This window comes from Pan paniscus, chromosome 12 (genome assembly GCF_029289425.2).
Source record: "Pan paniscus chromosome 12, NHGRI_mPanPan1-v2.0_pri, whole genome shotgun sequence".
Classification (NCBI taxonomy): Eukaryota; Metazoa; Chordata; class Mammalia; order Primates; family Hominidae; genus Pan; species Pan paniscus.
In genome coordinates, this window is record NC_073261.2 from 22,645,178 (window position 1) to 22,669,012 (window position 23,835).

Consider the following 23,835-nt stretch of genomic DNA (forward strand, 5'->3'; position numbering starts at 1 on the left):
ATCCCATCTCTACAAAAAAAATTTTTAAGAAGTGTGGTGGCACATGACTGTAGTCCCAGCTACTCAGGAAGCTAAAGTGAGAGGATTGCTTGAGCCCAGGAGTTCAAGTCTGCAGTGAGCTATGACAGCATCACTACACTATAGCCTGGTTGATGGAGCCAGACCCTGTCTCTGAAAATAAAAGAATAATGATAATGCTTCACAACACACTCAATATGTGACATGCACGTTCATGTGCACGCACACGCACACGTGTACACATACACATACACACACACACACTCAGGAGAAGGGGCAAGAAGAAAAAGAAAGCTACTTTACAGAACAATATGTTATAAAAGTAAAAGGAGTGACAGAAGTAGAAAATCAACCATTTTACAACTTCCAAATTAACCATCAATTTCAGGCAAGGATCACCAACAAATGCTAAAGCCACTGGCTGAAAGGTTACTAAAGAATGGAAAATTCGCATGAACTCAAAATATTACCCTATAGACTGGTTTACAAAGGGAAAAGGCTACTTTTACAACAAAGAGGTCTAGTGGTCATCACTGTAACCAAGGGATCAGTCATATCATCATCAACAGCAGGACAAACTGAATATCTACCTCTTAGACTTCGTGGATGTAACGAGAAGTATACAATATCACCTAAGCAGTATCCTTTATACATTCTAAGTCTGATCACGAGAAAGCAAGCAGAAAGCCAGAATGTGACACAACTGTACAAGACAAGTGGCCTGGATTCTACAAAACAACTAGTCAGCTACAAAGACATTCTGGGGAAAACTGAGGAAATTTTCACGAAGATTATATATATGGCATATAGAATTATTATAATTGTATCAGATGTGATAATGATATTGTGGGATATTAACAGTATGAAGAATGCAAACATTTAGGGGTTAAGTACATACTGATGTATTTGGGGGTTAAGTTTATAATGTGCAGTTTTCAGTGGATCAATAAAAAATGTTTTGCATATACAAAGCGATAAAGAAAATGTGGCAAAATGTGAAAATCTGGCAAATGTAGGTGATGGGGGTATGCGTTTGTATTTATTCAATGAATATTCAACTTTTCTGGAAATTTGAAAAGTTTCAAAATAAAAAGGTGGGACAAATGTTAAAAATTTAAAAATAAATAAGATTTTCCCAAATGCAACCTGTCTCAGCAAAGCCAACACTAGCCTACAGCACTTGTGGGCCATCTAGACCTCAGGCCTCGTTCTCAGTCATACAGGGCAGCCCAAGGCTGGTTGGCATCTTAGCAAAGGGACCACTGAAGCCAGGGCCTGGATCAGAATACTAGATGGCGTGGAAGACTAAGCGTAATTCTTCAACTTAGAGTGAACACACTGCAACCACAAAGGAGACAATTCAACTGAGTTTCAAGCTGTCATCGGCATCATTTCCAAATATGAAAATTACTGTTAATTTAGGTGACCAATGAATAGAATCCTAGATGGAAATGAAAATTGAAGAATTCCAACCTACAGTTGGATCTGTCATGAAGACTAAGACAGAAAAGTCATGAGGAAGCTAATTGGTGGAAACTGAAAAGAAAGCATTGATTGCAAAGGATGTCTGGGGCTTACAGGCAATCTCTCTTTTAAAAAGACAAAAATAAGCCAACAAAGAAATCGCTAGAAGTCTTCTGAAAGTATCAGAAAATGTGTCTTTGCCTTTAAAAATTTTTCTCAGCTAAAAGTAAATTAATACACACTTATTAATTTATAATCCCTCACTATACTAGGTATTGTACCAAATACTGTGGAAAAGGTCCACAGAGCAAAAGATACCATGTCAGATAAAAAGCAATATTGCAAATTCAGTAAAACAATGAAAAACAAAAGATGAAAGAAAAACGAACAAAAGAGGGAATAAGAAATAAAATAAGCCAGTTGTTTTAAAACCAAATAACAAAACATACAAAACAGAAAAGGCATATTCCTGGCACGCTGTCTGCCATCTGTTTAGTATGCACGGAATAGTACTAACACGACCTAACCTATTACTTCCATTTATCTCCTATGGGCATTCTATGCAGATTTTTTTCTTTTTCTTTCTTTTTCTTTTCTTTTACAAATTCTGAAGCAAACAAAGTACTACCTGGCTATGAAAAAAAATTATGTCGCTTTCTGTGTCTGCTTAACTTTCAGTTACCACACAGTTGTCAAAACACAAGTAGATGAATATCCTTTTGAGATAAACAACAAATACATATAACAAGAGAATCTTGAGTGTTAGTACTGAGTTGAACAGCCTACAGATATGTTTTGGGCAGACCATTATGTGCTATAAAACAGGAAAATCTTTACTTCCACTAAACATTGCAGAGTTCAAAAGAAAGGAAGCAGTGAACACGAAAACATGGTGAAGTGTAAATAATAACATAATCCTCACTGTGTCTTATTATAACCATAAAAAGACTTTTCAAATACTACCACTCCCAGTGATTCTGATGTGCAAGGATATCAATTTTATCTAGTTGTTGTGAGAATTTAAAAAGGTATTTATAAAAATACAACTAGTAGTCATTCAATAAATATTAATTAACTATACAAAAATATTCAGTTTTGTAAAGCACATTATTTCACATAAAATAGCATGCATTCATGAGCTCCATTTTACAGGCCAAGAAGCAGCAGTTAAGTAGCTTACACTGAAATAAACGGCAAAGCCAGAACCTGAACCTTCTGAAATTTAATTTCATAATGTACTCTCCTTTGTCCATACCAGGGAACCAATCTTCTCTCAGATAACAGATTCACTTCTTCACTGACATCAAGGATATCCAGCTATTTAGTAGTAAAATTAGGAGAAAAAGCCAAATGTGCTTAAAGAGAAAGAAATAGATTATTTACCTAAATAAATTTTACTCAACAAATATTTATCCCACCTGAGTTCTAGGCACTCTGCTAGTTTAGAAAGATAAAAATTAAGATATGGCTCCTGACTTCATTCTATCAGTGGAAACAGATGTATACATAGTCTCAAATACAGGGGCTGCTGTAATAGTACACATAAAACGGCATGAAAAAACAATATACACAGGACCTATGATAGAAATACTTACAGGTTACACAGAGGGTACAAAGGAGAGTGGTCATCTACTCTTTTCAGTGATACTTTGCATCTGTCTCTTTTTACCAGTCATTTCTTCCTTTCTAAACAAATGCCTCTGCAAATTGTTTTGTCTGCCTGGAATACTGTTGTTCTACTTCTCCACTTAACACATTGCTGTTTGTCTTTCAAGATCTTTCAAGACTGTAGATCAAATGCAGCCTTGTCTGGAAGTCCTCCCTATTCCACTGGGCTCTCCATTACTTCTCTTAGTGCCACCTCAGTCAAACAGAGAACGAGCCTCTTTCAAGGTCCACACCATCTGGCCATTCCGTTCCCTCCCCATCCTTGTCACTGCCTTCAGCTTCCACATCGCTCACAGCACTCACAAAGGGGTGAGGCCCACCTTTCTCCTTTCCATACCAATGATGCCACATTTGTGAGCAACCTCAAGGATTATGTGAAGCATCCATCTAAACAAGACTGTGCTGCTGGTGGCATCTAGGCCCATAAAGAACTCAATTCTCACTCACATTCCTGTCCTGAGAAGCATCCACCCACTCCCTGAAGTACCCACTGCTTTCTTCCCCAGATTTCAATCTGGCCTAGCCATAATTCTGGTCCTGTAATTACTTTGTCAAGGGTCACTGAGGGCTTTTTCCAAATCCTGTGACCTACTTTCAGGTCTCATCCATATGAGACTGCTGTCTCCCTTCCTTCTTGCAGCCACATTCCCCTCGTACATCTCTGAAAGTTTCCTCTTGATCTCTCCTAAACACACCTCTGCTCATCCCTTAAGTGCTGCTTCCTCAGAGTTCCATCTTTGATTCTCTTCCTTTCTAGCAAATTTATGTAGGGAGAGAGACCAAATCTATTTCCGTAGTTCTAAACTATTTGTCAATTGCCTTAGGGATTTTTCCCTTTATGTATCCAAACAGCACATCCAAAACTGTTTCTCAAATAACTTATTTTGCTTTCTACCAGTTCTTCTTTCTCCTATGCGCTGTTGCCAAATCTTTGATTTTACCTCGGTCGTGTCTGCAGGTGTGTTTTTGAAGGCAAAGGACCTTGTCTTAGTCAATAATTTCTCACTTCAGAATTAGAACACAGCAGATACTCAAAGAATAAATCAACAACCAAATGGATTGCAGGGCCCTTGAGAGAACCAACTATAAGAACTCTTCTATAGACAACTAGGGAAATGTAAATACAAACTCATAGATAAAATTTTCTACCTCCTGCTATAGACTATATTCAGATTAATTTTCTTAGATGTGATAGTGATATTGCGGTTATATAAGCAGATGTCCTAATTTTTTGAAGATGTATTTAAGAGTGAGGCATCATGATGTTTGTAATTGTATTTTACTTTAAAATAAAATAGTGCAGCCAAAAAACATACAGTTGAAGCAAATATAGCAAAATGTTAAGAAGTTAATCCAGGTGACAGACATTCTCTTTTTCTGTATGAATGAAATTTTTCATAAGAAAAAGTACACAAATTAGTATTTACTGCTGTTGCTATTAGAGTGTTTTCATATTTCTCAATTCTGGTTCCAACATCCATGCAACATACATGTTAATACATAAATACATATGTATATACACATAAAAGTCATATAACCTTTTGTTCTTCTATAATTTGTGATTGTTTTAATAAATTTTTGTTTGTTTTTTAGAGACTGGGTCTTACTATGTTGCCCAGGAGAGCAGTGGCTATTCACAGATGTGATCATGGCGCACTACAGCCTTGACTCCTGGGCTCAAGAAATCCTCCTGCCTCAGACGCCCAAGGAGCTGAGACTACAGCATGTGCCATGGCACCTTGCCCATTGCTGTTTTATTCAGATAAAAGAAGCAACCATGTTCTATACTTCTAAATTTCTATTTTCTCTTTTGTAGTATTTTTGAACTGTTTTCGAAGCCAATTCTTCAGGTGTTTTTAATTGTTTCAATGAAAGACAAAATACAAACTGCAAACAAATATTACTTATACTTCCAAGTACTATCTTTCTTGTAAGTAACACAAAGCAAAAATTATAAATTCTTACTTGGGAAGAAATGAAGGGCGCAATCCTAACATGTCCAGTAGAACTTCCTGTGATAATGGAAATACGCTATATAATCTGTGCTGTTCAAAATGACAGCCAGTAGCCTATGTGGCTACTATGCTCACTGACATGTGCTTGGTTTAGCTGAGGAAGTAAATTTTCATTTTATTTACTATCAATTCCATTTTATTTACTGCCAATTAATTTTAATCATGCAACTCAGCACTGTACTAATGTTACTGAGGTGTATTTCAGCAAGGTTTTTTAAACTTCATTAAACGGTTACAAGGTTAAAGTCTGTAATGTAATGTTACTGGTCTAAATTAACAAACACATATCTATTGTTACAAGACAGAATATTAACAACCAAGTCGTCTCCGAATAGAGGATTTCTATGACAAAGCTGGTAATAACGGCCATTCCTAACTTTATCTCCTGTGAAGTGAAAAGGCTGGAAGCAGTGTTTCAGGACTTAGATCTATGACTCGATTCCTTGAGGGCTTGGACGGGTAACTCAGTATCAAGACAACCATCTGTAAGGCTGAGTTTCCTGACATCTCTTAACACTACAGAGGCCCTCTGCTACTAAGCATGATAGCCTAACTTTACTCTCTTAAAGAGTAAAGGTAAGAGAACTGGGTTTAGATACCCTATTTCATTCAGCCTGGACTTCAAAGTTGGGTATGTGGGTGGAAATATTTACATACAGGAAGGAGTAGGAAAATGTAAGAGAGAAAGACAGACAGAGAGAGTGTGTGTGTGTGTGTGTGTAACAGAAGTGTGTATATGGAGTAAAAATGAGAGTAATATTACAAAAGCCTTCACTTTCCCAATCAGCCTTCTTGTAGTCTGTATTCATTCAGAGGTCCTTACTGGATCAGCTCCAGTTTTCCCCCTATCCTTTGTTGTTCATTTGAATCATAGTTAATCTTAACTTGCTACTAGAAAGAAAAATATATAAATATCAAGTTGTGACAAATACTGAAAACCTTTTATGCTTGTTTTTGCAGTTTCTTTGTCCTAGAACAAAGCATAAGCAAGAAAAACCAACAAAGCAAAATGACAAGCACAGACCTCCATCTTACGTTCTAGGAGGGTCCACCTGAAGGAATAATGTCCTCTCTAAGCACCCATACGAACAGTATCTTACTTGCAATGTGCCCTCCAGGGAATACTGTCCCCAGTGCTCCTCCCCCCAGGCAGTGCAACTTTCAGTCCAGTTCTGGAATAAGTCTTCCCCATCACCATTCTAAAAGCAGGGATGGTGGGGAGGAAAGGGGCACTATCACCTTTCTCTCTAAACCTGCTGCGGGTAGTGATGCACTATTGGAAATTCTGTGTGTCAGAAAAACATCAAAATGCATCTGCTGCAGTCTGCATTTCAGCGCCAGGCACAATCTTACTAGCACTGTCTTGCTGAAGTTACTGCTGTCTCTTGTCACTGGAGGCTCTGCCGCAGGTATGAGGAAGCTCACCCCATACTACCCCTGTAGCAGCAGCAAGGCCCACTCAGGGAGCACAGCAGCTTTCCAGCTTTCTTCCTCTCAGACTGCCTTCCCACCCCACAAGGCCAAATGTTAAGATTTCAACTTCTTTGACCACGATTATGCAGACCTAATTCAAAGCCAGGCTACGCAAAACCAGCTCAGTGCCACACCTCCGACTGTTTTAGTTTTGACTGCCTGTAAGCTGGTCTATTAGGGCATTGTAACTTGAGGTTTATTTCAGTAGAAAGGCATTTGCTCAAGCCCTTCCAATACAATATTTAACTTTTTTTTTTTTTTTTTTTTTTTTTTTGAGACAGAGTCCTGCTCTGTCGCCCAGGCTGGAGTGCAGTGATGCGATCTCGGCTCACTGCAAGTTCCGCCTCCCGGGTTCACGCCATTCTCCTGCTTCAAGTCCTGAGTAGCTGGGACTACAGGCACTCACCACCATGCCCGGCTAATTTTTTGTATTTTTAGTAGAGACAGGGTTGCACGGTGTTAGCCAGGATGGTCTCGATCTCCTGACCTCGTGATCTGCCCGCCTCGACCTCCCAAAGTGCTGGGATTACAGGCGTGAGCCACTGCACCCGGCATGATATTTAACTTTTCATCTCTACTCTTACCCCCAGTAATTTGCTCTTTGGCTTCCTCTATCTATTTCTCTCAAATGCCAATGCCTCAAGAGACTTTCCCAAGTTCTCGTTGCAAATGGTAGACAACTTTGTTCTTACTCCTCAAACTCAAAAGCCTTTGCCTCATATTGAGAAAACACTTCATTGAAGATAAAGTCTTCCATGAGCTGATCTCCTGAGTCCTTGGGGTTTTCCAAAACACACAATAGCAGCCAGGTGCGGTGGCTCACGCCTATAATCCCAGCACTTTGGGAGGCCAAGGTGGGCAGATCACTTGAGGTCAAGTGTTCAAGACCAGCCTGACCAACATGGTAAAACCCCGTCTCTACTAAAGACATAAAAATTAGTCGGGCGCGGTGGCGCCACATGTAATCTCAGATACTTGGGAGGCTGAGGCAGGAGAACCACTGGAACCCAGGAGGCGGAGGCTGCAGTGAGCTGAGATTGCACCACTACACTCCAGCCTGGGCAACAGAGCAAGACTCTGTCTCAAAAAAATAAAAACAAAAACACACAATTGTAATTTCCCAATCCAACATAAAGCATTAAGCTTAATATAAAATTAACACTAAGGAGGGTATTTCAAATAAGATAATTACAAAGAATAAGTAACAAAAACGGTTGGGGTAATAGGGCTACTTCACAAAAAATTTTAGATTAGGGCAAAGATGTGGTTGGGGAAGGCTCAGAAATATAAGAAAAGAAAATGAGAACCATGAAGGCAAATAAAATGTTAGAATACTTCAGGGTCTTTTTTTTTTTTTTTTTTTTTTTAGCAGTTTTCCTGCTATGTGATTCAGAAACATCTATATTAGCATGAAAAATAATGCAAAATTTAAATATTATGAAAGGTAAAATTAGGTCAACCAGAAAATCACTGGGGGAAGGTGGTGAGGAAAAGACTCTCTGTTAATGTTAACCTATCTGTTCACTGTCAGTGTTCATTGGCCCCAGAACGTGTGTGGCACTTACTAGGCACTAGAAAAAAAGTGCCAGCAAGTGGTTTGGGCCCCCAAGCATCTTACAATTAAAGGAAAATTGGCATTTCACATCCAAATTGTGGTTTGGCCCACTTGGACAAGTTTACCAACCATGACAGAATTAACAGAAATTTCATAATTATCTGAAATAAACACCTTTTCACTCCTAAACCAACCTTCATGAAAAATTATTATTTAAACTAAGAAATACCCAACCCTTCCACAAAAAAAAAAAAAAAAAAGAAAACATATGTATCAATTGGGACTCAGTTAATGGTTTTTCCATAAGCTTCAAAACAATCCTGCTAGCCAGGTATTTGGGTTTGTATTTGGTTTAGCATTAGTGTTTCAAGATACCTTTTTCCCAGTCTAAGAACCAGATTTTGGTGGTGCCTCTAGTAAACACACTAGTATTCAAACATCCTCACCATCCACGTCCACACAGCTCAACTACATACAAAAATCATCACCTTACTCTTTAAGGTTGCCGATGTCCTAATCTTTCAGTTTTAAATTCACTCAGAAGAAAATCTGCCATAGGAATAGAAAACAAAAGGCATTTTCCCAAAATAAGTGGTAGCTTAAAATTTCCCATATTCAATTCTAAAATTGGTATGAAATTTAACTTGGCAAAGTTGTTAGGTGTTTCAAACTAACGTTACACTTTAAGAAATTGTTACACATATAATTTAAGTTCAATGGTTGGTTGGTCACCAAAAAAAAAAAAAAAAAAAACCCCACAGAACAAAAGCAAAAAACCATGCTTTTTCCAAAAGAAAAAAATGGAGCATATATTTAGTAAGTACAGAACTCTTTAGAAACTCATTAAACTGCCGGGCGCAGTGGCTCACGCCTGTAATTCCAGCACTTTGGGAGGCCGAGGTGGGTGGATCACAAGGTCAGAGGTTCGAGACCAGCCTGACCAACATGGTGAAACCCTGTCTCTACTAAAAATACAAAAATTAGCTGAGCATGGTGGTGGGCACCTGTAATCCTAGCTACTCAGGAGGCTGAGGCAGGAGAATTGCTTGAACCTGGGAGGCGGAGGTTGCAGTGAGCCAAGATCGTGCCACTGCACTCCAGCCTGGGCAACAGAGCGAGACTCTGTCTTGAAAAAAAAAAAAAAAGAAACTCATTAAACTACAGCATGTCATCTATACTTAATGTGAATCCAAAACAAAAAGTGCTGAGAGAAAAGAAAGAAAAAGTAAGAATGCAAATTTTAAAAATTTAATCCAAATAAGAAATGGAGTAAGGTAATCCTCATTAGTAAACATGTTTCTTCCATTTTTAGGTTTTAACTAGAATACTGATATTCCACAGTTCCCTAAAATGAAGGCAAAGTATTTGAGTATGTTCTTAGACTTAAGTCAAAGTATGAAAGAATTGCAGACTCAACCCAGAAGCACTGGGTCAGGAATGCAATCTCTATTAATTAGGCATCCCAGCTGGGCAGTGGGTTTGCAGCTGTTAACTTGATCAATGACTTACCTAAATGTCATCTCTACTGATTCGCTTATAAATTACCAGCAAGTGAGACTAATGTACAGGTGCTAATTTATTTAAACTGTTCTCTACAGTTCTACATAGCTTTATAAACTGCATCTGGCACCTAATGTTAGCTGTCAGTTGTACTTAGACATGCCTGTCCTAACGACTCTGTTCATTAGAAGTGAGCACAAATTATGAAATATTGTGAAAAATGATACATCAAATGGAATGGGCACAGCAAATCAATTAGAGAAACTTCATACAGCATATTCACACTTAGGAGAATAAAACATTCTGGTTTCAGAATGAGGTCTATAATACCAATTAAAAAGTAATTGGTAGACTTCAGCAGTGCTATATATCAATTTGCTGGCTTTTTTCCTGAAATTCTATAGTAATGTAGAACTTAACTTTTAATTCCCAAATAAAGACATTAGTAAACGCAAGTGCAAGTCTGTATTCATAATATTCAATATAACAGAAAGGTCTCCCAACTAAACTTTATAACAACTACATGCTTCAATGGAAAAGGAAAATGCAAATATCAGTGGTCCTCAACTTTTTGGTGTTTACAGTATGATTTTGAGTAAAAGAATTTTTGATGGTACACATGACAGGATTAAGAAACTTCACTAAACAGGTTAGCAATCATTGTTACCCCACGTCTGCTCTAGCACAAGGAGATGTTACAAGGTCTATAAAGTTCCATTGGCACTTGCTGCACTCCTCACCTAGCTGTTCTTTAGTCTTGGGGTCAATAAGGAAAACTGTTTCTGCTGCCTCTGTTACACACTCATGGGCTTAGTTCTTCAGTTTCCATACACACCAAATTTTCTTTACACTAAACAAGACTCACTCAGCTCAAGGTTCCAACTGACAGATTCCTCCTAACAGTTATGTATACTGTTAACAGCCAAAAAAAATTTTTTACACACTGATCAACATTTGGCAGTAACCTGTGAAAGACTGATGAAACAGGAGTTGAGGATAACAGCATTAAGGTCTATTTGCTAAATATTTAGCCTGCATTTAAAGTACTTTCAGCATAACACCATATACACTACTAATTTTGTTAGAGGCTACCCGTTTTTCCTCCTGTTAGATCTTCTAAAGGTTATCAGTAGCACCATCGTGGTTCAGTGGGTAAGAACAATAGGTAGTTTATTTTGTTTCAATATAATTTAAGAAACTGGGCAAAAATCAAACTACTTTGAAATGAAGAGATTCTATACCTGCCAATTACTAATTCCTTTTTAGTTATAATACTTTACTTTTTCACCAATAAGATAATATTTTTCTTGTAAACTTAATAAAAAGATCGAGCACCAATTTGAGCTAATTCTGGAAAAAAAATTCTGAAATATATAGAATCCTGTAGCCTTACTAATGATAAATCTTCTAAGTGATAAAACTTTAAAATAAGTACCACTAGTGACAAGCAGAATTATTTTTATTAAAAAATTTTATCCATCTTACTCCTTTTTACCAACTCACATTGTACTCTTTAATAAACCGTATTAAGGAAGCACTAGTATATTACATTAGCTAGGTGTAATTTTCACACATAAATTATATATGCTGTATTCAGCAAGGCCAGATTTCTATTCAAACTTAACCCTCTGAAGTAAAGTTGTAAAACTGGAAATCAATGAAAAAGACCTATAAAGAACTGCAATAGCTGACATAAATTCATGAATTTTACTTACTAGGAGGGGCACGTAGGGCCTCATTCAGAGTCCAATGGCTTTTAGTTTTAATTCACACACTTAACAAGTTTAGTTATGCCAGAAGGTTGGAAGACAGGTGAGGGTGGCTAGAGGCAGACGCATAGACATAAGACATCCTGACAGCAAGGGAGATGACAAGAATCAGTAATACAGCATAGCTGAGCCATTCACCACAGGGACAGTTGTGCTCTACAAGCCACAGTCAGGGGCTAACAAACATACTAAAAAGGAAAATACTAAAGCACTGTAAGGTTAAATTATACTCACTATATCCTACTAAATAAGGTTGGGGAGACTGAAATTTATTTTAGAAAATGTTACCTAAAAAATTAATCTGAAAGAGTAGAAAGAACAGTGTACAGCCTTAGTATTGTTAAAAAAAAAAAAAAAAGATACCTATCCCATAAGGTTTTTACAAAGATAAAATGTGGCAATGTACATCAGGCTCCAAGATGGCACTTCACACATAACATAGAAGGTTTTTAGTATGTGGTAGTAGTTTTCATTACAAATAACACTTAAAAATAGGTTTCCCTTATCTGGAAAATTCACTTTTGTGGAATATCTAACTTCCTGATCAAACTAAATAATTAGAGAAAAGCTACTGCACCTAGTCTTAATTAATATATTAAAAGCCAAACATTTTAAAACCATTATAACTTCTAAATATGTAACAGCAATTGCAAAGGAAGCTTAAAATATTTTCTTGATTTTGGATAAATTATTTTTGTTTTCAGAAATAACCCACTGTTGCAGCATGGAAATGCTGACTCATCAGCCATGGTGTTTCTTTCAGTTGATATATACTGCTGAGCCACTTATAAAAACAATGGTTTAAAAAACATAAATGAAAACAGAAAACCATATGAGTATATAATTTTAATTATTTGGTAACGGTTGTCACTGTCTGTCCTCTTTTGCTTTTACATCTACTCAGGTGCCACAAAGGTGGAGGAGGTCCAGTAAATTTAATAAAATGCAATACCAAAAGGAGTCCGCTATATTTAATAAAATGCCACAAGAGTCAGTGAAGCCGATCAATCACTTGCAGCAAAGTCTAGCCCAGCAGAATTATGTCACTGGTGTCAAGGAAAACGGTTAACACTCACTTCCATATGGGCTTTTCAGATACCAAGCTATGTGAGACAATATCAACCTACAGGAGATAAAGCAACCTCCCCTATAGTCAATCAGTGATAAATCAATGTACCCAACAGTGTTTCAGATGATTCTCCCCAGCACTCATTCTCAGGTGGCATGGAAGACTTGTGTGACAGAGCAGAGAACTGGGGAATGATTCTAGTTATGGCAGATGGTATTTATTACTGTTAATAGTAACAGGAATAATAACACACTGCATTAATCTCATGCCTTTTAGATATATTCTGAGGTAGACAAGTCGGTATTATTATTTTAGAGATAAGAAAATCAAGTGACAGAGAGCCCTGACTTGCTCAACGACACTAGTTAGTGACATCACAAGGAATCTCTAAATCCCAGGTCCTGTATTTTTCTACAAGATCATTTCAACTACAATGAATTTTTAATAAAAAGAAAAAAATCAATCTAATAAAGCTTTCTGTATGTTCTGCATTTATATTCCACACAATAAATTCAACCTCATTTTAGAAGAGTCTATATATTTTTAAAGAAGCAATTGGATGTTTTTCCTATTACTTCATGATTTGATTACTTAATTGGCTAAATCTAAAGGTAGATTTTTATAATATTCTGTTAACACAATCACACAAGATGACATCAAGTTGCTTTTACCATATATACACACACAGAGTTTTAAAAGTACAGAATAGCTGCCACCACTTATCTTTACATAGTGATGTTAAATATCTCTTCTCTGGAAAATAATTCTATATTTTGAGAACCAGAACTAAATACATTGTTTAAAATTGGTTTCTACCTGATTGAATGAGAATGTATTCACTAAGCTACAGGATCCTTTTAGATTTCTCTAACTATTAAAAATGTACTCTAGATGGAATCACCAGTTTGTATCTGTTGTAAATACTTTAACAACATTTTTAAAAGATATTTTAATATATGAAAGGGTTGTTTTAAATCTTAAATGTTTTGCTCAAATGCAATTCATAAATGGTCTTCACGATCATTATTTTAGTAATTGGATAACTAGTATGAAAAAACTAGTTTCTAAAATATATAAAATAACTAATAGCTTAATCTGAATACAATGGTGCCTAATTTGTCTATGTGAAAATTATAGTGAGCCTAGACTTTTAACTATGTAATTGAATTAAATTATAGACCATAGCTACTCTATATAAATTAAGTCCTCATGAAAATAATTTAACATCCCAAACTAATACTCTGGGTAAACATCCAAGCAATGAACAAACTACTCCAAACAACAAAATTCATGTTTAATACTTACACTGTGAAAATACTTATACCTTCAGATAAAATTACAAAATTGTTGAATGATTCTGCTTTTTTCAATAAGCTACATATGCCCAATGTACATCCAAAAAGGTCGTTAAGTGGGGCTGGGCATGGTGGCTCATGCCTTAAATCTCCCAGCACTTTGGGAGGCCAAGGTCAGAGGATGGCTTGATGCCAAGAGTTCCAGACCAGCCTGTCAACAAAATAGCAAGACCTTGTCTTTATCAATCAAACAAACAGACAAACCAAAAAGGTAGTTAAGAGTTGCTCAAAAACATCTTAGTAGTAAACTCAATTGGGTAATGAAATCCTCCTGCTAAGAACAGTTACTCAGGGACACACAGACCACAAGGAGGTAGGACCATTTTAAAAAGTAAGCAGTTAAAAAAACCCAACAACAACAACTCACAAAGAAAAGCCCAGGCCCAGATGGCTTCACTGGTGAATTCAACCAAATTCTTAAAGAGGAATTAATACAAATTCTTGACAAACTCTTCCAAAAACAGAAGAGGAGAGAACACTTCCTAACTCATTCGATGAGGCCAGTATTACCAATATCAAAACCAGACAAACATTGTAAGAAAACTACAGACCAATATCAATTAGACATAAAAATCCTCAAGAAAATGCTAGCAAACCAAATCCAGAAACATATAAAAAAAGAGTATACACACTGAAGAACTGGGATTTATTTCATGAACACAAGGTTGGTTTAACATACAAAAATCAATTTGTGTGATACAGCATACCAACAGAACAAAAGACAAAAACCAAATCATCATCAAAATGGAAGAGCATCTGACAATATCCAATACCATTTCGTGACAAAAACACTAACCACAACAACAAAAAAGTTCAACAAACTAGCTATGGAAAAAAACTTACTGAATCTGATAGAGCATCCATGAAAAACTCACAGCTAACATCATATTTAATGGTGAATGACTGAATGCTTTCCCCCAAGATCAGGAACAAAATTGGGATGTCCACTCTTGCCATTTCTACTTAACATTGTTAGAGGTTCTAGCCAAGGCAATTAGGTAAGAAAAAGAAATAGAGGTATCCAAATTAGGAAAAATGAAGTAAAACTATTTCCATTTGCAGGTGAAATATCCTACTAATTCTCGTAGTTTTTAGTGGATTCTTTGGGATTCGTAAATGTATGGGATATCCTGCTATACCCTTCTATATATGGGCTATCTTGCTATATCCTGTATTTAGAAAATCCCAAGGAATCCACTAAGAACTGTGAGAATTAGTAAGTTCAGCAAGGATGTAGATTCAAAATCAAAAATATACAAAAATCAACTGTATTCACTTGCAATAAGAAACCCAAAAATATTATAAAATAAAACAATTCTATTTACAATAGAAGTTTTTAAGACATTAATACTTAGAAATAAATTTAACAAAAAAGTGCCAAATTTAGACTCTGAAAACTACAAAACATCACTGAGAGAAATTAAAGAGGATCTGTATCTATAGAGGGACACCCCATGTTCAGAGATCAGAAGACTTAACTAACATTAAGATGGGAATACTCTCAAAATCTATCTAGAGATTCAGCACAATCCCTATCAAAATCTTAGGTGGCTCCTTACAGGAACTGACAAGCTGATCCTAAAATCTCATATGAAAATTCGAGGAGCAAAGAACAACCAAAATAGTCTTTAAAAGCAAGAAGGAAAGAAGAGTACTTACACTTCCCAATTTCAAAACTTACTATAAAGCTACAGTAATCAAGACAAAGTGGTACTGGCATAAGGATAAATGTATAGATCAATGGAATAAAATAAGGTCCAGAAATAAGCCCTCATAGTTACACTGATATTCAATATAAGTGATAAAATAATTCAATGGGAAAAAATAGTCTTTCCAACAAATGATGCCGGAACAACTGAATGTCCATATGTAAAAGAACAAAGCTACATCCCTGCCTCACATCACACACAAAAATTACGTTAAAATGGATCAAAGACCTAAATGTAAGAGCTAAAACTACAAAACTAGAAGAAGAAAATATAGGGGTGAATTTTCATGACCCTGGATTAGCAATGGTTTCTAAGGTATATACATAAGAGAAATAAAAACATATGTCTGCACAAGAACTTTATAGCATGCACATTCTTAGCAGTATTATTCATCATAACCAAAAATGGAAACCCAAATGCCCATCAACTGATGACTGAATTCTTAAAATGTGGTATGTCCATACAATCGAAAACTATTCAGTAATAAAAAGGAAGTACTGACACATGCCATAATGTAGATAAACATGAAAACATTGTGCTAAGTGAAACAAGCCAGTCACTAAAGACCAAATACTACATGATTCTACTTATATGAAAGTCCGGGGTAGGCAAACTTAGAGTCTAGAGAGTCTACGTTCTAGGTGATTTGAAAATTAGCACCTGAATTCTATTCCTGTTGCACTCTTCAATTATTACATTCCTGACAAAAGCAACAATGGTCAATAATTTTTTTTGCTAAATGCCCCAGGATAGCTAGCAAAGGAACTTAAATTTAACAACTTTGAATCTTGTTCTAATTTTTAAAATGTAATATCTAACATCTCATGATATTTTATACTTAACTGAAGAATAGCATCTCTTTATAGAAAATATCCCCCAATACTGTCCAGATTATCATAAAATTCAAAAAGAGGACAGCAGCTACAAAGTCCCTAACTACAAATCACCTAACCTAGAAGAGCAATAAGAAATCCTTCTGGACTGGGCCGGGTGGCTAACGCCTGTAATCCCAGCAATTTGGGAGGCTGAGATGGGTGGATCGCCAGAGGTCAGGAGTTCAAGACCAGCCTGACCAACATGGTAAAACCCCATCTGTACTAAAAATACAAAAATTATCTGGGTATGGTGGTGCGTGCCTGTAAGCCCAGCTACTCAGGAGGCTGAGGCAGGAGAACTGCTTGAAGCCGGGAGGCAGAGGTTGCAGTGAGCCAAGATTGTGCCACTGCACTCTAGCCTGGGCAACAGAGCAAGACTCTGTCTCAAAAAAAAGAAAAGAAAAGAAAAGAAAAAAATCCTTCTGGTTGAATAAAAAATGTTGGTCTGAAAGTGATACTACAGTACCATTTATAAATAGGAAAAGTATACAGAAAGATTGAAATTAAACTAAAGTGCATAAAATGACTAAAAATAATATTAAAATCCTATAAGAATGTTATTATCTATACAAAGATGTTGTTCTTTGATTAAATATAAAACATCATGGGATATTAGATGTTACTTTTTAAAAATAAGGACAAGATTCAAAGTTGTTAAATTCAACTTCCTTTGCTAGCTACTCTAGGATGTCTAGCAAAAATATCGACAATTACTGCTTTTATCAGGAATATAATAATTCAAGAGTGAATAGAATTCTGATCCTAATTTTCAAATCACTTAGACTACGCCCCCATTTTGAAAACTCAGATATATATTTAAGTTGACAAAAACACTGGGCCAAGGTTTACTTATAGGACTTGATATAAATTTGACTCTATTTTCATTACCATCTGTTTTATCATTTTGTAAGAAAGCTGAGTCTAAGACTACACAACAGGTTAAACATTTCCCAATAGTGTATGAGCATTTATAGACTCATTTCTAGGTAACACCTAAAACTCACCATACTAAGTAAATCCTGCACATTTGTCTTTGAAACCATGGCTCCAACTTACAATGTATAGCAGCATTTTTCCTTATTCTGACAGCTTGATTAAAACACAGAGCTAAGGGGCTCATGAAGAAAAGTGCTTTTAATATCTAAAACTCTACAGCAATTACTTTTTCAACAGAGTAACTGTACTTACATCAATATCTTCTTGAGTGAAAGTTTCTGGATCTTCTCCCATCATGTTGGCTAAATGTCTCTTTCCTATGTTGAACTCTTCAATCTGCTTTTTAATAAAATCCTCTGTGTAAGTTTCACGTTTTGAGGTAGGAACGTTTTTCTTTGGTATTACAAATGCAGTATGTCTTAGCCTTAATATCTAACAGAAAATATAGATGGAAAGAAAAGAAAATAAATTAAACTGTGATCTTCTAGGCCATTGTCCTTAAATAAAATAGTATATGCAAGTAGTTGTCTTTTTTTATTATTGTATTCAAGTGACAGGAGTCCAAAAAAACAAGTTTAAAGGGCCTGCTAAGAAAGTTGTTAGAATGTGTCCCCTACTCAAAGCCTTGCTTACAATGTAGTTTAAGCTACTAGCATTTCAATACATTAAAACCAAAAATACCTGTAAGTGGTATGCTACCTTCTGATCTATTTTAAACATCCACTTTTGATAATGATTGGTCAATGTCAGTGAGTTTTGATATTTGGCACATGGGATAGAGTAAAAGGCTACTCCCTTAAGGAGGCAAATACACATGCACCAGAAACCAGCAAGCAGAAAACACAACAGCAAACGGCATGGCCTGAGGAAGAGCACCTTACACTGTGGGTATTTACCTTATTTGTGGGTAAAAATACATCCTATCATTAACCATCTTTTAGCTTAGCTTAAGACTTTATTCCATGGTCCTTATATTAAAGTGATAAAAAGAAAAAATTGCTTGACTAAACATTGAGAAGATTTATTAATTTGGTTCAACATGCTAACTGCAGAAATAAGGGCTCGCATATCTTTTCTTTTTCTTTTTTTTTAATTATTATTATACTTTAAGTTTTAGGGTACATATGCACATTGTGCAGGTTAGTTACATATGTATACATGTGCCATGCTGGTGTGCTGCACCCATTAACTCGTCATTTAGCATTAGGTATATCTCCTAACGCTATCCCTCCCCCCTCCCCCCACCCCACAACAGTCCCCAGAGTGTGATGTTCCCCTTCCTGTGTCCATGTGTTCTCATTGTTCAATTCCCACCTATGAGTGAGAACATGTGGTGTTTGGTTTTTTGTCCTTGCGATAGTTGACTGAGAATGATGATTTCCAGTTTCATCCATGTCCCTGCAAAGGACATGAACTCATCATTTTTTATGGCTGCATAGTATTCCATGGTGTATATGTGCCACATTTTCTTAATCCAGTCTATCATTGTTGGACATTTGGGTTGGTTCCAATAGCAATAGTCTTTGCTATTATGAATAGTGCCACAATAAACATATGTGTGCATGTGTCTTTATAGAGAGGATGTGGAGAAACAGGAACACTTTTACACTGTTCGTGGGACTGTAAACTAGTTCAACCATTGTGGAAGTCAGTGTGGCGATTCCTCAGGGATCTAGAACTAGAAATACTATTTGACCCAGCCATCCCATTACTGGGTATATACACAAAGGGCTCGCATATCTTTTAAAGGCATCAGTAATTACATCACACTTGCTGCTGCTGGTCCTTTTATGCTGTGGCACTAGGAATTTCCCTCCAAGGCATGAAGATTTCGCCTTCAATCAAAGATGCTAAAAAATGAGAAAAATGTTTTCAAATGACATTCAGCTGCATCCCGTAGCTGGAAATAACTACAACAGATCTTTCTGGTCCTGGCTTTTCTTAAGATCTCAAACCTGTAGTTCTCAACCTTCATCCTGGCCCCAACAATTCTAAACACTCTTAAAGCAATATTCAGGCCTTAAAACCACAATCTTAGGAATCCACTCACTTCCGTTTTCGTAAACCATAAATCTCTCTCAGACAGACATCATTCACCGGCACCATCCCTCCTACCTCCATCCCCTTCCCTTCCGAGAGTCCTAAATTCAGATGCCTCTACGGTAATTTGTCACTAAAGTTACACCAGAAAATATAAGAAAAAATACAGGAGAAATGTAACAATACCCAATTAATGAAAAAAATATATGTTTTTAAGCTCTTCCAAATTAAGATAGTAAAAATAGAGTTTCTTCTTACTTTTTAATGAGTAAGAAAAGGGCAATTTAAAATTCTCTGAAACTTGAGTTTATTTTTACTTAGGAGATCACATCCTTCTAAAATATATTACTAACCAATCATTATCGTTTCTCACAATGCTTTGTGAAGATACAGTATTGCTGTCAATGAGTAAAAGCATGACCACAACTGGCTAATGCATGGTCCGCTCTTTTATAGACACAGCCTGTCTGTACACCCCTGCTCCCCTTGCCACAGCCCAGCGCCACCAGCACCAACTCCCTACCATAGTGGTTCCCATCTTAACGTTTTTACTGTTTTCCAGGGGATTTTAAAATTTGTTCTTTATGAGTCTACGTCTTCTTTGGGCAACGGAGAATGTTGCTTCACATATTCAAAGTGAAGAGAAATTATCTTTCTACCCCAAGAATCATAGCAAAGGTGTGATCTGGGGGCCAAAAAGTAGCAATCATATAGTAGATAATTCTCCCAAATGTTCCATTGCCAAAAGGATGATTACACTGCTGGTTTTTATAGATAACACGACAAAATGTTTTTGTTCGCAGCTAAAACAACCCTAATACAGGTGAACCCACAAAGACTTTCTTTTGGGTCACTACAACCCCACTCCCTGCCAATCACCAACCACAGCCCTCAGGAAATGTGCCTCCTGGAGCGTATGGCTCCTTTCACTGAAGGGATTCCAGAGGAGGAGCAAGATCAGGGAGGAAAGTGATGCGTTCAAACTTGAGAACGTGTATGAGATGTGGATGGACATCCCAGGAAGACAGATGTCCAGGAGGCAGGTGGCTTTGTGGGTGTGAGCATGGACAGACCTGAGCTTCAGATACAGGTCTGTTAATCACCTGAGACATGAGGTTGACACTTAAAAGAGAAGGAGAAAAAATGGCAAGCATTAGCATTAGGACAAAAAACATGTCTTCTACTAGTAATGAAACAAATTGTTTGTAGGTGAGGGAAGGTAGGCAGAAAGGCAAGGTTACTTATGTCTTACACCCTCTATTTTCTCTATGAAATAGAAGATGGTCTGCTGAGAGCAAAAGGCAGTAGGTTTAACAGACTGAACACCTCATATTCAAAGAACTGTGATGCAGTGGTTGTAAAGTATAGACAGAAAAACTGTCAGAAAGAAATTAGAGATGTCTGGGTGCGGTGGCTCACGCCTGTAATTCTAGCACTTTGGGAGGCCAAGGCAGGTGGATCACTTGAGGTCAGGAGTTTGAGACCAGCCCGGCCAACATCGTGAGACCCCATCTCTACTAAAAATTACAAAAATTAGCAGGGCATGGTGGTGTGCGCCTATAATACCAGTTATTCAGGAGGCTGAGGCAGGAGAATCGCTTGAACCGGGGAGCCGGAGGTTGCAGTTAGCCAAGATTGCACCACTGCACTCCAGCCTGGGCAACAGAGGGAGACTCTGTCTCCCAAAGAAATTAGAGAAAAAAATTTTAAGTATTCATTCATACTTAGAGGTAATTCTCATTACTAGTGAGCCAGAATAATTCCAGACAGGAATCTATATCCATACAATGTCTGTAATCTTTTGTCAATTTTATTTCCCTATGGTTGGTTTCTTTTGTATGTTTCATCGGTATATTCAATGTGCTATTTAGTTCCAGAGAGTTACATCTTAGGGTAGATTGTACCGTTCAGCATTACAAAGTTTTCTACTCCTATGTAATATTTTTTTTCTTCAATTCTGTTGGGTCATAATATTGCAACCCTTTCAAACACCTATTTACATTTCCCTGGAATATCACTGCCCATCTTTTTCATTTAAGTTTTAGACTATTTTAGGTTTTGTTTTTTTAACCCAATCTGAGATTTTAGTAGATGAGAATACCCAAGTTACATGGGGTTTAACAGCTATTCGGTCTTGTCATTCATCTTATTTAATCTTTACATTTTTTAATGCTTCCTTCCTATTTTCTTTCTTTTGCTATATGAAAAAAAAAAAAGAATTGGGTTTTCTTTTTTTTGGCTTTTGAACTGGCAATTTGGACCATATACAGCTTGCTCTCATTTTACCAGTGACAATACATGTGTCTCTGAATAAAATGTTTAAATGTACTATCAACTTCAAAAATAAATATCCAATGAATTCTTACTGACTTATTCAGCTCTCTTTTTCAGCCACAGCAATTATCTGTTCTTCTGTTCTCCATAGTTTAGATCAGCTTCTCTTAGTCTTATTTCTTATCCCTTTTCTGCATTCTGTATGATTTTGAAATCTTTACTCCATGGTTTTTTCCCTCTTTCTACAGTGTCAATTCTGCTTACTGCAGCCACTATGAATTTTTAGCTTTTTATATCATTGGTCTATCCTCAAAATTCTTACCTCAACAGTTTCCTTTAATCATATCTTCTTGTCTTATCCCATCTCATAGAGCTCCTCCTCACTCAACTGATTTTTAAATGTCCTTGACAGTGTTAAGTAGCTGTGGTAAAATAATTCTTCCATTTTGTTAGGTAAATATCCCTTTGTATTTTCTTCAGCTGTCTCTTCCACACTGTTCCTTTTGCTCCTACAACATTTTAGCATCTTCTCAAGCAAAAGATCGATTATTGAAGACTTGGTTTTTCACTTGATTTAAAATTGTGTCTGCCTATAGTCTCCAGAGTTTGTGACATAAGGTGGCGGCTTTCCTACTTTTAACATAATTGAGGTTTAAACATATTTATAAACATTTTCATTGTTGTCCATTTAGAAAGGGCTTTAAAAAAATGGCCCTAATTTGCTATTTTTCATAAAAAGTCCTTAGGATCTTTTTCAAAGACATTTCTACACATTGCTTAAGAGTATGACATTCTGGAAATCTATAATATTAAATTTACAAAGTTATCACAGCATCAGTAGCAGGATATTGAATATGTTTATTAAAAGTCCAGAATTATTCCAGCAATGAATTCACACAAAAATATTTACATTCAAAGGAGTCCATTATTCATTGGTACAATCCATTAAATAAGGTGAGGCTAAGAGTGTGAAAAAAACAGATCTTTAGCTAAAAACACCAAGAATTCTTGAAGGGAATTTGCTTTGCCACTGTTAAGAACAATTTGCAGCCAGGCGCAGTGGCTCATGCCTGTAATCCCAGCACTTTGGGAGGCCGAAGTGGGCGGATCAACTGTCAGGAGTTCGACACTAGCCTGGCCAACATGGTGAAACCCCGTCTCTACTAAAAGTACAAAAATTAGCTGGGCATGGTGGCAGGCACCTATAATCCCAGCTACTTGGGAGGCTGAGGCAGGAGACTCACTTGAGCCCAGAAGGCGGAGGTTGCAGTGAGCCGAAATCACACCGCTGCACTCCAGCCTGGGCAACAGAGCAAGACTCCATTTTAGAAAAAAAAAAAAAAAATTGCAGCCGGGCGTGGTGACTCACGCCTGTAATCCCAGCACTTCCGGAAGCCAAGGCAGGCAGATCACAAGCTCAGGAGTTTGAGACCAGCCTGGCCAACAAAGTGAAACCTTGTCACTACTAAAAATATAAAAATCAGCTGGGTGTGGTGGCGGGCACCTGTAATCCCAGCTACTTGGGAGGCTGAGGCAGGAGAACTGCTTGAACCCAGGAGGCGGAGGTTGCAGTGAGCCGAGATTGCACCACTGCACACTCCAGCCTGGGTGACAGAGCAAGACTCTTGTCTCAAAAAATAAAACATAAAAATACATAAAAATTTTAAAAAAAAGGAAAGAAAAAAGAAAGGAAAGCAGGCAGGGTCCAAGGGATCTCTATCAGCTAAAAGTTATCCATGCAGGTTCAATCAGAATGTGTCCATTAAGACAAAATGGTATTCCAACTGTCCTGCCTCTATGCTCAGGATCTCAGGAGGAGGAACATCTGATAGGATTACTTTGAGTCAGGTGCCCCAGATTATTCGGGACTATAGCTAGGTCTTCTCAACTATAACCAGCGAAAAAGAACTAATTCCTCCTGGGGAAACTGGGATACTACTATGAAGGGGAAACGGATACTATGTTAAACAAATAAGAAATCCACTTACTTAAACAAAATTTACCATTTACATTAATTCTACAACCTGTTATAAATTAAGACACTTAACGTACTTACCAATCAAATAAAACTCATAAACCCTGTTTAACTCCCAATTAAAATAAACCAACTATAAA

The 23,835-nt window shown here is 36.9% G+C and overlaps 1 protein-coding gene across 2 annotated transcripts in view; it reads right to left on the bottom strand.

Annotated features, from left to right (window-relative positions):
* The window catches only part of MRPS9 (mitochondrial ribosomal protein S9), a 64,137-nt gene that overhangs the window by 31,877 nt on the left and 8,425 nt on the right, over nt 1–23,835 (bottom strand). The window contains exon 2 of one of the 2 annotated variants that reach the window (XM_003811675.6): nt 17,659–17,838. The exons of the other annotated variant lie outside the window; for it this stretch is intronic. Within the exon in view, the coding sequence (XP_003811723.2) occupies nt 17,659–17,838 (180 nt within the window). The remainder of the gene's footprint in view (nt 1–17,658; nt 17,839–23,835) is intronic. 2 annotated transcript variants of the gene reach the window in all.